This window comes from Rhinolophus sinicus, linkage group LG12 (assembly GCF_036562045.2).
Source record: "Rhinolophus sinicus isolate RSC01 linkage group LG12, ASM3656204v1, whole genome shotgun sequence".
In the NCBI taxonomy this organism is placed as follows: domain Eukaryota; kingdom Metazoa; phylum Chordata; class Mammalia; order Chiroptera; family Rhinolophidae; genus Rhinolophus; species Rhinolophus sinicus.
In genome coordinates this window covers 31,832,219-31,850,035 of record NC_133761.1, presented here as the reverse complement: position 1 = coordinate 31,850,035, position 17,817 = coordinate 31,832,219, and the positions used below count along the sequence as shown (strand labels likewise).

Here is a 17,817-nt window from a genome sequence, read left to right as displayed (position 1 = left end):
TGATGGTCTTCCCTTCAGACGTGAGGAGGCTACGTTGTTTAGAGATGGCCCCATGTATGTGCATGGTGGTAAAAGTGTACTTGGAGTCTGTGTAAATTTTGGCCTTTTTGTCTCTTGAAAGCTGCAGTGCCCGTATGAGAGCCCAGAGTTTGGCCCGTTGGGCTGACTACCTGGCAGGGAGTGCCTTTTCCTCTAGAACTTCCAAGGCTGTAGTTACAGCGTAGCCAGCTCTACGCAGCCTACCCTGTAGGAAACTGCTGCCATCTGTAAAGAGTATGACCTCTGCGTCCTGCAGAGGGGAGTCCTGTAGGTCCGGCTGTGTGGCATGAACCTCAGTGATGAATTTTAGGTGGTCGTGTTCTGGCTCGCCTTCGGCTGTGGGGAGGAAAGTCGCTGGGTTTAAGGCTTGAACAGTCTGGAGGCTTATGCGAGGATTTTCCAGAAGGAGTCCCTGGTATTGGGTGAGCCTGGCGTTGGAGACCTGTCGTGGACCCTGACAGTTTATCAGCGTAATTACAGAATGGGGAACCTTGACTGTGAGTTGTTTCCCGAGGGTGAGCTTGTTAGCTTCCCTGATGAGTACTGTTGCGGCTGAAGCCCGCAGGCACGGGGGCCATCCGGAAGCGACCGGGTCCAGTCTTTTGGACAGGTAAGCGATGGGTCTCATCCAGGGCCCAACTGTTTGAGTTAGGAGTCCCAATGCAGTTTTGTCTTTTTCATGGATAAATAGGCAGAAAGGCTTTTCCGTATCGGGCAGGCCTAAAGCCAGGGCTCTTCCGAGCAAGTCTCTGAGTTTCATGAAGCCTTTTTCCTGTGTCTCTCCTTATTTCCTTTTCTCTCTCGCATTACCCAAACAAAATTGGTCTCACTGTAGTTTGGGGACTGGGCAAGACCCAGGCTGTGCTCGTGGAGCGTGGGGGAAGCTGGGGTGGCCGCCGGGGGTGCTCCCGGGTCCCCAAGCCGAGCTGGGGATGAGCCTGCCAGTGGCAGCAGTTGGGCTGCGGTTTCGCCTAGGTTTGCAGCGCGGGAGCATTTGGGGCGCAGCGGGCAGTGGGGAGCCCGCGGGCTTCCTCAGAGGCAGTCGAGCAGGGAGCAAGGACCCCAGAGAGCCTGGGGAGCAGTGCCCTGGTCGCTGTTGCCCTGGTCGCTTCTTTAAGGCTCTTGGGTTTCTCCCTCCACCCCGAGGCCTGCTGAGCTTCCACCGCAGAAACGCTCTCGGTGTTGAAAAGGCAAGAGAAAGGGACAGTATTGCTCTCGGCGCACTCCCTGGGAGCCTTGTCCTCCCAGTTTGCGCCACTTGCGCCTGCGTCTTGGGGAGGGCGCCACTGTTCCGTGCTTCCCAAACACAGTGGATTGCGGCTCCCCAGAATGTTTCTCTGGCACTCAGACGTCTGTCCTCAAACATTCAGTGGAGTTTTCTTGTGTCCTCTTGGTGAATGGGCTTTGTCAGAGGGGCGTTAGGAGTTTCTTTCGGAGCCTGGGTTACGAGAATCCTGCACTGTCCCTTTTTACTAGAGTAGAACCGTACCCAAGGTGGAAGGTTCCTGGCAATTTCCAACCAGGAGTCATTGTAGGGATACTGATCCGGGTGACCAGGATTGCCGATCACCACAATATAAACGCGTTGGATGACGGCCAGGTCTAGGGTTCCCTCTGCTGTCAACTGACGTTAAAAGTGGGCCATTCTAATTCACAGAGGGTTTTTAATTTTTCTGGGGTCATGCGGACTCCATAATCTCTGCCAAAATCCTTTCTGAAATTCTTTAACATGCAGTCTAGGACTGCAGGCTTACTTTGCTTCCCTCCCATCATGTACGATGTTGCAGATGGTGGGGAGGGGGATTTACTCAGGTGCTGCCCGGCTTGCATTCCTCGTGGGAACTTAGGAGTGTTTTTGGCTATAGTGTACAGAACAATTCACAGACCAGGCCACTCCGTGGAGTGAATCACCGTTATGCCAAATGACGCTCCACGAGAATCAGGGTGAAGCTTACTCAGGTTTCCATAGCCAAGGCTACAGAAGCAAACAATCAGACACACAGTCACTCACACACCGGGTTGACACCCTCCCATGCGTGTCCCTGCCTGGGTAGGTTATAAGAACCTACTGGGAGGTGATCAGGCTCCCCTTCTGTCACATGGGACAGGACTGATTCGGACAATGGCCTCGAGGCTTACCTGGTCCGATGGGAGGATCTGGCTGGTTGTCCCTGGTCCCTCTCAGCGGGTCCAGCTGGGGAAGTGCGGGCTGCGGCTGTCCGGGGAAAGCCTGGTCTGGGGTCCGCCAAAATCGGCGGGGTGCGCCTACACCCTTCTCGGGCTTCCCGTCGCTCGGCGGCCCACCTCTCGCCCCATACTGGTGGCGCAAGGGGCCAGTGCATTTGGGTCTTCCCGGTCAGGAAACCAAAATGTTGCGGAAAAAGTGGTGAGGACCGAGAGACTCAGGCAGCATGCAAAGTTCAGGGAAAACACAGCTTTATTACGCCGGCGGGCTCAGTAGGACTGTTCCCAAACACAGCACAAACTGGGGTCGGGCTCCTTGTTTTGTAGGGTTAGGCCTCCAGGTTGGGAGGAAATCTGGCTGGGGTGCCAGGGAGGTCCGTCCCTAGCAGCTGTGATTGCTCAACATTGTTTTGACAGGGAGACCTCTAACTAAGGTGCCTGCCAGAGACACCTCTGATAAGGGAAGAGGAGGAGGGGCATGGAGCTGGAGCTTCTAGCGGGGCCCGCAGGAAAAACTGTCCTGACATCCAGAACTTTGAATCTTCAACATATAAACACATGCAGACATGGTTTTATGTGTGGGTAACCCATCACTTCCTGCCACTACATGGAACCATATGATACTGCAACTATATAACTTCTTACTCATCCATATTTCATCCTATACTTTCATGTCAGTAGATTTTTCTAGTTCCATTTTTTAATATCTGAGTAATTTTACATAAAGTTAATGTACCAGAATTTATTGAACAATGAGTTTGTTTCAAGTTTAGGCTATTTTAAATAATGCTGCAAGCACTGACATTGTGTAAATATTCTTGCAACTCATGAGAGTTCCTTTCAGATAGATTCCTAGAAGGTAAATTTGATCCTTAGAAGTTTTTCTAATCTTTGTGGTTAAAAGAATCATACATTGTTTTACGTGAATTTCACTTTTTACTGGTGTGACTTAGAGTCTTAGGTTCATGGGTCATTTCTTTTTTCATATTCTGTGTTTTTTGTTTATATCCTTGAAGCATTTTTGTGTTGAGATGTCTTTTTTTTTAAAAGAATTTATAAATTATTTCCTGAAGTGATTCATATTTATTCTTTAAGATTAAATTTAAATATAACACATTCATTTTTTTTATCCTCAGTTTTTCAGTATATCTCACAGGAGCCTTTATATAGCATTGTTTTAGCACTTACAATGTTAACCTATAATTACTTGTTTACTTGTTTGTGTCACAATTGGACTCTGAATTCTTTGAGTGTAAAATAGTGCCCTTCTCAGATCCTTGCAAAGAACTTGTAGCTTTAAATGTTAAATACAATTGGTTTTCACTACAATCATCTTTGGTAGCTTTTACAGTAGTTATTATACTTGCTTTTTAAAGAGGAAAGTAAAGCTCAGAATAGTTACGTAATTTTCTCTTCCTTAAAACATGAAACAAATAAGTGATTTAGCCAGAATTAGAACTCTGGGTTTTAAAATTTAACTTCATGTCCTACATCCAGTATCTTAAATAAAAAACTTTGAAAGTAAAGTTAAAGATAAGCAATTTAAAAATACTAGGGGTGCCAAAAAAATGTACACATTTTAAGAGATTTTTATCTATGTATTAGTTTTTGAAGTTGAATTAAATTATGGTAGCAATGTGTAGTATGATGTTTGCTCAAATGACGGCATTAATCAAATGAATGCTAGCGTCATTCATTGTATTACAATTTTAATACAGTTTTTCACTTTCTTAAAATGTTTATACATTTTTTTTGGCACCCTCTGTATAAATAAATTCAGGAAATGGAATACTACAAACCCTCATACACTGTTGGTGTGAATGCAGATTGGTGCAGCAGCTATGGAAGGTAGTTTGGGGGTTCCTCAAAAAATTAAGAATAGAATTACTAAATGACCCAGCAGTCCCTCTCCTGAGTATCTACCCAAAATATCTGAAAACATTTATCCGTAAAGATATATGTGCTCTGATGTTCACTGCAACTTTATTTACTGTTTATTGAAGAGATGTGGTATATATACACAATGGAATACTATTCTGCTATAAGAAAAGATGAAATAGTGCCATTTGCGACAACATGGATGGATCTTGAGATTATTATGCTAAGCGAAATAAGTCAGAAATAGTTGAGAATCATATGATTTCACTGATATGTGGTATATAAAACTGAAAACAACCAAAGAACAAGACAAACAAATTGAAGAAACAAAAAGTCATAGGCACAGGGCGGCTGGATGGCTCAGTTGGTTAGAGCGCGAGCTCTGAACAAAAGGGTTGCTGGTTCGATTCCTACATGGGCCAGTGAGCTACACCCTCCACCACAAGATTGAAGACAACAAGCTGCCCCTGAGCTTCTGGAGGAGCGGCCGGATAGCTCAGTTAATTAGAGCGTAAGCTCTTAACAACAAGGTAGCAGGTTCAATTCCTGCATGGGATGGTGGGCTGCACCCCCTGCAACTAAGATCAACTGGAGTTGGAGCTGAGCTGCACCCTCCACAACTAGATTGAAGGACAATGACTTGGAGTTGATGGCCCTGGAAAAATGCTGTTCTCCAATATTCCCCCTTCCCCCACCCCAAAAAAGGCACAGGCACAGAGAATAGTTTATTGGTTACTAGAGGGTAAGGAGGAAGGGGGTTGGTAGACGAGGGTAAAAGAGATCAAATATATGATAATGGAAGAAGTACTGACTCTGGGTGGTGAACACACAACATGATATATAGATGATGTATTACAGAATTGTACACTTGAAACATGTAATTTTACTAACAATTGTCACCCCAATAAACTTTAACTGAAAAAAAAAAGGAAGAAGAATGGCTGTGTAAATGCTATTCAGATATTTCTTACGCACAGAACCCTTAGAAAACCAATTGAATTAGTGAAGTACGTTGTCATCAAACTGCTAAAGCCACCCTGGCCTCCTTGTCATTGCTTGGACATGCCAGGCCCAGTTTTACCTCAGGACCTTTATATAGACTGTCCATCTGCATGAATCACTTTCCAGAGATACCCACCCACATAGTTGTCTCTTACCTCCTTCAACAAGTCCGTTCAAGTTCTTCTTGGAATAAGAGCTGTCCTTTTAATAAAATCTACCCTCTGTATATGAAAGTTCTACCCCTTCAACAGTCCCTGTTCTGTCTTCTACTTTTTCTTTCCAATCGTGTTTGTCTTTTAACTTACTTATATCATTTATTTATTTATTTATTATGTTTGTTGATTTTTATCTGCCTCACCTCTCCATTAGAATGTAAGCTTTATGAGGACACTGGGATTTTATTTTTTTTGTTTTGTTCATGGATATGTTAAGGTGACTAAAATGACTAAAATATTTCCTAAGTAGCTAGTACATGACTGCTTTAGAGTAGGCAATAAATAAATATTTGCTGATTTAATAGATTTCCTAGAGAACAGCTTCAACATGAAGCTTGAAGACAACAAGGTGTAATCTGGGATCTAAACAGTTCAAGTCACCGCAGCAACGTTACAGCTCATTTCTGTATAGACCGAGGAATTGCCAAGTGAAAACCCAATGTTGACTTTGAAGGACATTAGGTTTATGAGCTAGGTGGTCCTTGGCTGTAATAGCAATGGGTAGAAAAGGAGCCCCTTGACTTGAAAGATGACTGGTTGGCATGAAATTCTTATCAGTATCTCAGTTGTAAGGGCTATTGCTTGAAATTCCCTTATGTTCTAATGATGAGTTGTGCATACACATTAATTATTTTTAGTCAGGGAGGATAATAGAAAATAGGGGAAATTCTGGAGACATCCTGGTACCTCCATGTTACTTTATCTGAGTGAATGCCCATAGAATTTTTTTCTTTGTTTTTTTCGTGTAACTTTTAATAATCATTCTTAATATTTTGTGTGACTCATGCACTTTGTGTATAGATTTAGGTCTTTATTTTAGGCAAGATTTCTTTTGTTCGATATTTTCATATAGTATTCCTTTTCCATTTGTTTTGTTCTTTTCTCTAGGAACACTGATTATATTTTAGATTGTTCTTTTCTGTCATCTAAATCAGCGTACTTTTCTAAAATCATTTTTCAATTTTTCAAAAATTTGATTTTGTGTGACTTTCTGAATTTTAGCTACCATGTTCCGGACTATATTTTGGGTTATGTCTTCTTTGTTTAATTTCCAAATACTTGAGGATTTTACAGATACTTTCTTTTATTAATTTATGGTTTAATTTCATTGTGATCAGCACATATAATCTGTGTTATTTGAATTCTTTTAATTTTATGAAGACTTGTTTTTATGGCCTAGAAATGTAGCCTGCGTTGATGAATGTGTATTTTGCTTTTGTTGGGAGGGGTATCCTAAATGTGTCAATTAGGCTAACTTGATTGATTCTATTGTCTGTCTTTTTTTCCAGTTGTTGAGAGAGGAATGTTGAAATCTCCAATTTTTGGAGTTGTATATTTCTATTTTATTTTCAGTTCTATTTTTATTTATTTATATATTTTGAAGGTCTGTAGTGCATATAAACCTTATTAACTGTTTTATCATTATGAAATCTCCCTCTTCATTCCTGGTAATATTGCTTGTTCTGAAATCTATGTTGTTTGATATTAACACAACTCTTTTTTGATTAGATTTACATGTTGGATAAGTTTTTAAATTTTTTTTATTTTTACATTCTTTGCTTTTAACCTATATTTTAATATTTAAAGTGGTTTTCTTATTGATTGGATATAATTGGGAATTGGGACTTGGATTTTTCAATGCAATTGGGTAATCTGTGCCTTTACATGCTTAGACCTTTGATGTAATTATTTATATTTTTGATTTTGAGTGTCATCTTCCTGTTTGTTTTCTAGTTGTCCCATCTGTTTCTTGTTCCTTTTTTTTCCCTTTTTATAACTTCGTCTGGTTTGAGTATTTCTTATGATTCCATTTCTTTTCCACTATACCTCTATTTGCTCTACTTTTTTGTTTTATGGTTTTAGTTCTAAAGTTTAGAGTTTAAGTCTTTTACTTATCACAGCTACCTTCAATTAATATCATACCACTTCACACACACTGTATGAAAATCTCATAGCAGTGTATTTTCATTTCTCCCCTCCTGTCCTTTGTTCTGTTGTTGATACATGTTTTACATATGTTTTGAACCCCTCAAATACTATTTTTACCTTAAACAGTTACGTTTTTAATCTCTTTAGAAGATATTGAGAAAGAATGTTTGTTATTCTTTTTAAAAAAAATTCTCCCATGTATTTACCATCCCAGGCACTCTTCTCATTTCTTTGTGTAGATCCACAACGATTTCTATCTGGTACCTTGTTTGTTTTGCTTGAAGAATTTTCTTTAACAGTTTTTGTAGTGCAAGTATGCTTGTGAGAAATTCCCATCTTTTAGTCTGAAAATTGCTTAATTTGCATACATTTTAAAAAGACGTTTTCTCTGAATTTTGGATTTTAGGTTGACAGTTTTATATCTTTCATCATTTCAATAATGTTATTCTGTTGTTCTCTTTTGTGCATGGTTTTTGATGAGAAGTCCACTTGTAAGGGTGAAATTTGGTAAATCAATAACATCATTAGATTTAGCCAGTTTACAGTTTGACTTACCACATAGCCCACTATTTAGCCACGTGCAATTAAACCTATCTAGTTTGCAGTTAGATTCGCCCTTATATATTCGCTGTTTTCTGTTTGCTTTTCCCCTCACTGAGTAATAAAAGAACTCTGTTTTGTTCCTTTTCTCGACCCATACCTTGTTAATCCTTTTAATTAACAAAATCCTAACCTGGAAATGGCAATTTCTCAATCCTCAGGCACCCAGACGCCTGAATACACATAAAGCCCCAGGCCTCAGTGGCTAAAATCCTAGTCCAGAGTACAGAGATAACATTATCTTAAAAGAGACCAGGCCCCAGGAAGGATGTCAGTCCTTGGACCTATCTGTCTGACTCCCCCTTTCCTTTGTTCTTCTTGTGCACCTATAAAACCATCTGCCCAATCTAGGAATGGGGAGGTGGCCCTTGGACAGGAGTCTGCCATCCTCTCAGAATGCTGGCATTTGGGATAAACCTGCTTTTCTTCCCACCAGCCATGTTTCTTCATTTTTAAGTTTTTCAAGAGGCAGGTAGCCGGACCTTAGCAGGGTATCATGCTTTCATTTTTGTTTCCTTGTATGGAATGTGTTTTTCTACCTTCTGCCTGCTTTTAAGATTTTTCTCTTTAATGCTTTTTTTTAAAAAAAGCAATTTGATTATAATGTACCTTTGGTATGGTTTCAGTGTTTTCTGCTTGGGGTTTGTTGAAATTCTTAGGTCTTTGGGTATATAGTTTTCTTCAAATTTAGAAAAATTTTGGCCATTGTGTCCTTAAATATTTTTCTGTTCCACTTCTACTTCTTTCTTCTGGGATTTCAGTTCTGCTTGAGGTTGGTTGATATTGTTCCAAAGCTCATTAAGACCATTTCAGTCTTTTTTCCTCTGTGATCCTGGATCTCCTGGGACCTTCCTAAGAGACTTACGAAATGCATCTCAAAATTGTCAGCCAAGGAAACAAAAGGGGGGAAGCATTTCTCCCTATATTTCAGACTCCTCATACAGGAATACAAAATAATTCCTACTGGAGTCTCACCTGTACTGTGGCTTTAGGCAATGCCAGTGAGACTCTGCATTGAATTCGTCTCCAAAGCAGTGGCTGGAATAAGAAGTGGGGTTGAGGAGAGAGTGGGGTGATTGAGTCTATTATGGCAGCATCTTACTATCTTTTTTCCTGTCTCTTATTTTTCTGTTTTCACTTTATCTTACATATTTCATTAACCTTCACTGTCAACTTATTGCTCAACAGACATATTTAAATGTTTCCTTACTTTAAAGTTTTGCTATTTGGAATATTTAATTATGTAGGCATCTCATTCAAAGACAGAATCAGATGAATAAAGCAAGAATGAATTAGATATTGCAGGGTTGAGATTCTAGAAATAATTTTTTTGTGTTACTGTCAAGTAATAAGTAACCTGGATGTAATGTAAATACTTTATAAGTACTTATAAGAGGAATTATAGGTTGGGTGCTCTGGATCATATTGCCTGGACTCAAATTCCTATTTTTTACTTATTGTATTTGATATCTTAAATTATCTGTTTGTGTCTTATTTTCCCCATTTAAAAAATGCAATGTATAGATGATGTATTATAGAAATGTACACTTGAAAAATATAATTTTGCTCACCAATGTCACCCCAATAAATTTAATAAATAAAATGAAGATAATGATAATGCCTCTCTCAAAGAATATTATTGCAGGATTTAATCAGTTAATACGTAGATCCAAGATACTTGTAACAATGCATATCTGCTAGTAAATCCTTTTTAAGTGTTAACTAGTATTATTTTCATTATTTCTGATAATTGATTCGATTGAAAAGCATAATTACTTGAGTAGAATATGTGTGTGTATTTTTATTTTTTAGTAGTGTAAAAGTTCTGAAATAGCGAAACTTATTTGAAGTTAGTAGAATTGCGTATCTATTTGATAATTCCATTTTGAAACATCCTAAATCATTTTATATGTTGTTGCTTGTAAATGCAATTTACTATATTGTTATTCTTTCTGTTTTCTTATGCAGGACCAAAAGATCTCAGATTGCTCTAACTGAAGGTTTATTTGAACTTCCTAATCTTACAATTCAAGCTACAAGAGCACAGACTCTTCTGCTGCAAACAATATATCAAAGTTGGTCTCATATTGGAAATGTCAGCTCTTCAGCAGTGAATGAAGCTTTGATGAATGAAGTTTTCCAAACTATAGGTAAGAGCACAATATTCTTGATAAATATATGGAAAATTCTTATTAGTAGTGACTAATATTTTATCATTCAAATCCATATCTATAACATGCTCAATTTAAATTGTATAGTACTGTGAAAGTGGGTATTTATAGTTCCTGTGTAAAATACAAGATATGAGTTAAGCCATTCAGTTTCATTCCCTGCCATCAATTTCTGGATATATTTTGTATTTGCAAGAGATTATTTTTAACCAACTCCTTGTGTAGTTGAGCCTTTGGCCTTACATGGATAACTTTTGAGGGGAACAATGTATATGTTTGAAATGATAACCAAGTCAAGTATAAATACAATATGTTGGATTATGCTGGTAAAGGGGAATAAAATTGTTGATCATAATACTTTAAGAATTGGTAAGCAAATCATTCTTTTTGTTTGAAAAACAGTCTTACCATGAATGAACTACTAAAAGCGAAAAATCTGCTTTGATACCAGTATAAGAGATATTATCTTCACGTTGTTGTTCACTTTGCATATAAACAAAAAAACTTACCGAAGTTTTGTTTTTTTTCATTGTTTCAGTTTAAAATAATTGTTACTCTTTTATCAGTAACACAAAAGTAGTTTTCAAAGAAAGATATATTTTTATTTAGTACGTGTAATCATGCTTCAAATAAGAACATTGTTTTTGTCTTCTGCATTTGTCTATTAAAATAAAACTTTTTTTTTTTGGATCTTACATGATGCTCTTCAAGGTTTTAATTTTAGACCCTACTATGAGTAATATATTATAAATTCTAAAAATGCATTATAATATAGCCTTTTTATTTAATATAGCATGACTAATGTAAAATTTTGTTTTGTCTCAGGTTTTAGAATTCTATAAAGAATGAGAAGAGAAATGTTTTATTAGCCTAGAAGTTCTTGCGGCTAATGAAAGGGCTTTGAATCCCCTAAAATAGTATGCAAATTTTAGTTTGTGTATAAACACATACCTCACATATTTATGTTTTGTTTTTGAATTGATTCTCTTATTAATGTATTGAATCTATCCCTCAGACAGTCTTTTGACTTACAATTGTTTTTTCTTATATTCGCACAATTACAATTAGCTTTCTCTTGGTTGGTATTTGCCTATACTTCCATTTACATTCTTTTACTTAAAATCTGTTTTTATACTTTAGGTAGATATCTTGGAAATAACATATAACTGGATATTTTAGGTCACGTTTTATAATATGCCTTTTAGGTGGTAAATTTAATCCATTTATATTAGTGTAATTGTTCTTTTTTGACTCCATTTCTATCATCTTACTGTTTTGTTTCCTTTTGTACTGTTTTAGCTATACTACTTTAAAAAATTTGCTATTTCTTATTTTTTTCTTTCTACTTGTTTGGAATTTGTATATTTCTGTTGAATTTTTACCTTAAAAGATAACTGATGCTGCTTTGGAAAACGATTTGGTAATTCTTTAAAAAGTTAAATGTAGAGTTACTATATGACCCAGCAATTTTACTCCTAAGTATATACCCAAGAATTGAAAAATACTCACACAAAATCTTGTACATGAATATTCATAGCATTGTTTTTTTCTTTTTGTAGTAAAAATGTTTATATAAAAATAAATTTTATATATTTAAGGTGTGCAACATGATGTTTTGATATGCATGGTGAAATGATTACTACCGTCAGGCTAGTTAACATATATATCTCCTCACACATTTGTAATTTTTTTCCTGTGGTGAGAACAAGTGAAATATACTCTTAGCAAATTTCCAGTATACAATACAGTATTATTAACTGTCATTACGCTGTACATTAGATTTCTAGAACTTACTCATTCTATGCAACGGCAACTTCGTACCCTTTGATTAACATCTCTTGTTTCCCCCCATCACCTTGCCCTCGGTAACCACTCTTCTACTCTCTACTTCTATGACTTTTTTAGATTACACATGTAAAGGAGATCACAGCATTATTCTTAATAGTCAAAAGGTGGAAACAACACTAATGTCTATTAACTGTGAATGGATAAACAAAATGTCTTATATGTTTACAATGGAATATTATTCAGCATAGAAAGGAATAAAGACTGATTATGGAGTCGCATGTTATGATTCCATTTGTATGAAATGCCTAGATTAGGCAGATCAATAGAGATGGAAAGTAGATTAATGGTTGCCAGAGTGTGGGGAGAAGGAGGAATGGGGAGTGACTGCAAATGGAGCATGGTTTTCTTTGGGGGTAATGAAAATGTTTTGGATTTGATAGTAATGATGTTTTCATGCTTGTGAACATGCTAAATTCCACTTAATTATACACTTTAAAAGGGTGTTTATGTTTCATGTATTTTATCTCATTAAAAAATGTTTTAAATTGATGAATATTTATGTATTAATAGGTGAGATTATGTGCTATGGTCTGAATGTTTGCATCCCCCCAAAATTCATATGTTGAAATTCTAATGCCCCAGGTAATGGTATTAGGACTTGGGGCCTTTGAGAGGTGATTAGATTATGAGGGTGAAGTCCTTAGAAATGAAATGAATATCCTTATAAAAAGAGGTCAGAAAGAGCTTCCTTGCCCCTTTCACGATGTGAAGCCACAGTGAGAAATCAGCAGTTTACAACTGGAAGAGGTTCTCACCAGAACCTGGCCATGCTTTGTACCCTGATCTTGGGCTTCCAGCCTCTAGAATTGTGAGAAATAAATTACTATTATTTATGGACTATCCAGTTTGTGTTATTTTGTTATAGCAGCCCACACGGACTAAGACATTAGGTTATTGCTATTTACGTGGCCGTTATTTTATGTGGAGTTACTATATAAAATCTTTTCTTTTAGAGCCTTCCTCATGAGGCCTACAGTAAGGCCTTAGTTGGGAGTAGTGTTTATCACTGTGAAATTATCTAATTCATTTTTTGTTTAGTTGTCAAATTTCTGTTTCCTGTGATGTTCTCTAATATTGTCTCACAATATTAATTTTCCTTTCCTTATTTTAAAATTTCTGTTTTTGTCTCCTGGCTTAGATGCCCCCAAATTTCTGTTAATAAGTGGGTGGTGGTGTTAATTGCTTTTATAGTTTTCCTTTTTTCTAACCAAACTAATTCCCTATTTCTTTTTCTGGATTTATCAAATGGACCGACTGTGCTAAAAAAACCAAACCAAACAAAACCCATTTTATTCTGGAAATACGTTGTCCTAACAGAATGCAGGCACATGTCTTAAGATGTGGATCAGACAAGTAAACAGATTACATGATTCATAACCTGATGTCCTGTCATTGAAAGACCTAAAATTACTGGAGCTAATTTTTTACAGAGTATGGGAATTGAGGAAAATGGAATAATGTTAGGATGTTTCACCTCTTTGACAAAGAATTTTATTTTTATCAAATAAAGCAGCTATAAAACTTATAATAGATGAATTAAAAATATCACCTAAATTTTTTTTTTTAAATCCAGATTTCCAAATGCCCAGGTTTGTTATGTCTTTTTTTGCTTCCCCAAAGTCTTATTCTGTTTATTTTATTCTTAGTAGAGTACTTACAGTATTGTGTCTCCAAAATTTCTATCTTAAGACCCAGGAAGTATATATTTAAGGTGTAAAGTTTTAACATTTTATTATCTCGCATCTGTGGGCTGTCAATAGACAATAGTCAGCACTGTTAAACTTTAATATGTTTGGTTTAAGCATGTGATCCTTGCTTTGCATTACAACTAGTTCTCATTTACTACATTAATGAAGTGGTTATTCAGGCTCTATACATTCTTGGACCTTTCAGAGTTATATTTTGATAATGTATGGAGGAAGGACCATTCTTCTGTTCTGCAGTTGACTGTAAGCTGAGCACTTCTCTTCCACGTTTTGCCTCACCTTCTATCATAATTTTGTGCCTCTAGCCTCCCTTCCTACTTCTTGCTTTCTTATTGATCATTGTGAACCCACAGCATCCAGTTTTCTCCTGTCCTTCAGCCTGGTGGCTTTTCGCTCTGTCTCGACTGAACATAAAAGTCTGATTTCATAATATTGTCCTACATTATCTTTTTTCTTTGATACTTCTTTAACACAAGTCAAAAACAGTCTTTTCCTTTGGATAATCACACTATGCTTATGCTCTCCTTGGATTCAGAAAAATTAAGTTCTTTTCCACATTCATGCATTTGCCCTGGTGTTCCCCCTCCGCCTATGCCAGAAATGTTTTACCTTGGTTTCTCTCTTCCCCATTTTTTCTGTGCAATCCTTTTTCCCCCTTTGAAACAGCTTTTTTTGAGATATAATTCACACACCATTCACCATTTTCAGGTACACAATTTTAAGCTTGTAGTATATTCAGAGTTCTGTGTCTGTTACCACAATCAATTTCAGAATGTTTCCATTCCCCCAAAAAGAAGTCCCACATTCTTTAGCCATCACTCCCCAAGCTTCCCATCTCCCCCAGCCCTAGGCAAACATCTGCCTTTTGTCTCTCTGGATTTTCCTATTCTGCACATTAAATACAGTTTTTGTGAGTAAATTCTTGCATTTAGCATACTGTTTTCGGAGTTCATCCATTCTGTAGCATGTATCAATACTTCATTTCTTTTTAATGTCGAGTAATATTCCATTGTATGTATATAGTACATTTTGCTCGTCCATTAATCAATTGATGGACATTTGGGTCATTTCTACTGTTGATAGTTATAAATAATGTTATACAAGTTTTTGAGTGGACATATGCTCGTATTTCTAGGTGTAGAATTTTGGGGTCATATAGTAACTACAGTTAACCTTTTGAGGAATTGCCAGACGGTTTTCCAAAGTGATTGTACCATTGTCTATTCCCACCTGCAGTGTATGAGGGTTCCAATTTTCCCACATCCTCACCATAATTCTATTACCTGTCTTTTTGGTTCTAGCCATCTGGGTGTGAAGTAGTGTCTCATTGTGGTCTTGACTTGTGTTTCCCTCATGGCTAATGATGTTGTGCATCTTTCCTGTGTTTATTGGCTATTTATATATCTTCTGTGGAGAAAGGTCTGTAGACGTCTTTTGTTTATTTCTATTTGGCCTGTTCATCCTTTTGTTTTGAGTTGTGAGAATTCTTTATGTATGCTAAATGCAAGTCCCTTATCAGATACATGGTTTGCAAACATTTTCTGCAATTTTGTGGGTTGTCTTTTATTTTCCTGATGGTCCTTCTGTCTAATTTTTTCCTCAGTTGTATCCTCATGAACCTCTTTACATTGGACCTTGTACATTTAAAAATGGTTTGTTTCTTTTTTGTTGTTGATTCTAGTTTTTGGTCAAACTATTTTTATACCACAGAATCCTTCCTGCTCTTATTACTTAGCTTGATTCCCAAGGCCAACAGTTTCAGGGATGCTAACCTTCTAGATTCATTTCTTTCCTTTTTTTTTCTTTCTTCTTTGCTTTCTCCATGCCTATTCTGCAACATGTTCTGCTTGCAATAAGAAACTTTTATGTGTATTACATCTACCACCAAAACTTTTACTGTTTTTTGGCAGTTTTAGAAAAATCGATATATAATTGAATTCTATTTTCCATTTCATTCATTGCAGACTGTGACTTACTGGCTTTTGAAATCAAGTTCATTGGTTACTACTAAGCATTTTAAAAGAATAAAATGGGGTCAACTAGAATGCATGTAATGTAGTAAGAGAAAGTATTATGTTTATTATATTTATAAACATGAAAGACGTACATTACTAGTAAATAAAATTACTGCTATAATTTTTTTCTTAGTGAAAATAGGTATTAAACTTCTGTGTAATTGCTTCTTAAAATCTGAGTTTTGGAAACTGAGAGGACATGAATAAGAAAGGCCTGAATAACAAAAAGGAGAAAATCTAGTCTTTCCAAAGAAAGAACTGAAATACATAATTAATGACATACTTTTCAAATTTTAACGTTTCTTGGCAAGAAAATGCAGTACAGGCATATCTCATTTTATTGTGTTTCACTTTATTGTGCTCCACAGATAATTGCATTTTTTACATATTGAAGGTTTGTGGTAACCCTGTGTCGAGCACGTTTGTTGGTGCTGTTTTTCTAGCAATATTTGCTCACTTTGTGTCTATCACATTTTGATAATATTTGCAATATTTCAAACTTTTTCATCATTATTATATTTGTTAAGGTGATCTGTGATCAGTGACCCTTGATGTTACGATTTTAATTGTTTTAATTGCTTAAATAGGTCTATATATACAATAGCAAACAGCATTAGGTTATTGGATTTCATTGGGTCTTTATATGGAATTTGCAAATACTTTGTGCCTCAGTCTTCTTATCCTGAATGTTGGGTTAATAATGGTGCTTCAGTTGTGCAATATCAATTTTAATGTCAAGTGTCAAAACTATAAAATTCCTTTAGGAAGAAAAGACTTTTTTCTTTAGCAAACTGTATTATAATATGTTACAAAACTAGAAATAATTTTTGTTTGTTGAATCATTTTTTAGTTTCTATTTTGTGAATGTGTTTGTTGGAGGCCTTAAGAGAATATTTATATGAATATTAAATTACATGTTCTTTAAAGCTACAATGATGAATTTTTCTTCCTCACCTCTTGCCAAAATCAGAATAAAATTAAAAGATATTATAATAAATAATAAATTCTATGCTAATGCTTCTTAGACATTTAATTTTGTGCATTGAATTTTATTAATCGGTATGTTGCATATAGATGTTGGTGCAGTGAATATCTTACTACCTCTCTCAAGTAATGAGAATATTTTACCTTTTCAGCTATTGAAATTTAGGGGAAAGTACTGAATTGTAGTGTGGAAATCCTCTCAGTAACTAGTTAAATATCTAAAGGAAGTTCAGTTTGTTCCATTGTGTTTTAGTTAACTTTCTCATCTGTAAAATGGTGATAATATTTTATATCTACTCATAGGATTCTTGTGAGTGCCACATATAGTATTGTAGGTGGAGTTGATTTGTTGTTCTTATCCTGGATATAGAATCCCTCTGGAATCATACTTAAAGGGATATTACCTATTGATATATGAAGTTCTTAGAGAGTGAGATAACCTCTGTGTCGGTAATTTAGTGTCTTAACTGAGAAGATACAGGACAATGGAAAATTGAAAGGGTAAGGCAGGAAAGTAAAGAGAATAATGAGTAGTGAACTTGATGAGAGAAAAAATTCAAGACATTGGTTATGTCTTGTTGTTTGGACTGAATTGAATAAACTGCATTGTGCCCATTTAATGTAGCTGTTTAAAAGAGGCCACACCAGGCTCCGAGAAACCTGTGATGAACGATACGTGTATATTCTCTGTTCTGCTAGGGATTCCAAAAGGGAGTTGGTTAACAGACCTATAAATGGATATTGCAATGCAGTGGGATAATAGATATATGAACCCCTATCCTCTTACCTTCTTTTCATGTTACTGCTGTTTACTAAGTATTTTTCCTCTAGTGAGGCGCATAATGTAGGTACTGGATACCTACCACAAAAGTTACTTGAATAGTCTGATTTTACTCACCTATTTTAAGTTGATGTTTCTCATGTATTAATTTCACTGACTTCTTAATGGTAATATTGACATTGGCAGGTTATACATCCTGTGTTACACATGTGCAAATTTATGCTCAGAACAATTCAGTATTTTTCTTAAATATCATCCCACAGATATTTACCAATTAAGTGGGTTTTTGAAGCCAGGCCTTTGGACCTGTTACTATGATTAAACTACCTCTCTGGTAAATGAGACCAGAAATAGAGTATAAGATAGTTTGCTACTTCATTTGAAAATATGTAATGGAAGAATAGCAAATATAGGAAACTTAAATAATTATAAAGAATAAGTAGAGATGTTAAAGTTTGAACTAAA

General features: G+C 36.3%; 1 protein-coding gene across 10 annotated transcripts in view; it reads left to right on the top strand.

Annotated features, from left to right (window-relative positions):
* The window catches only part of VPS13B (vacuolar protein sorting 13 homolog B), a 737,914-nt gene that overhangs the window by 130,579 nt on the left and 589,518 nt on the right, over nucleotides 1–17,817 (top strand). For 9 of the 10 annotated variants that reach the window (XR_012490690.1, XM_074316465.1, XM_019757646.2 and 6 more), the window contains exon 17: nucleotides 9,816–9,997. Coding sequence is in view for 9 of the 10 variants with exons in the window: in XM_074316465.1 (XP_074172566.1) it covers nucleotides 9,816–9,997 (182 nt within the window). In the remaining variant the exon portion in view is untranslated. Of the gene's footprint in view, nucleotides 1–9,815; nucleotides 9,998–10,843; nucleotides 10,981–17,817 lie in introns of those variants that run through there. The other variant, XM_074316467.1, reaches the window with a different exon arrangement.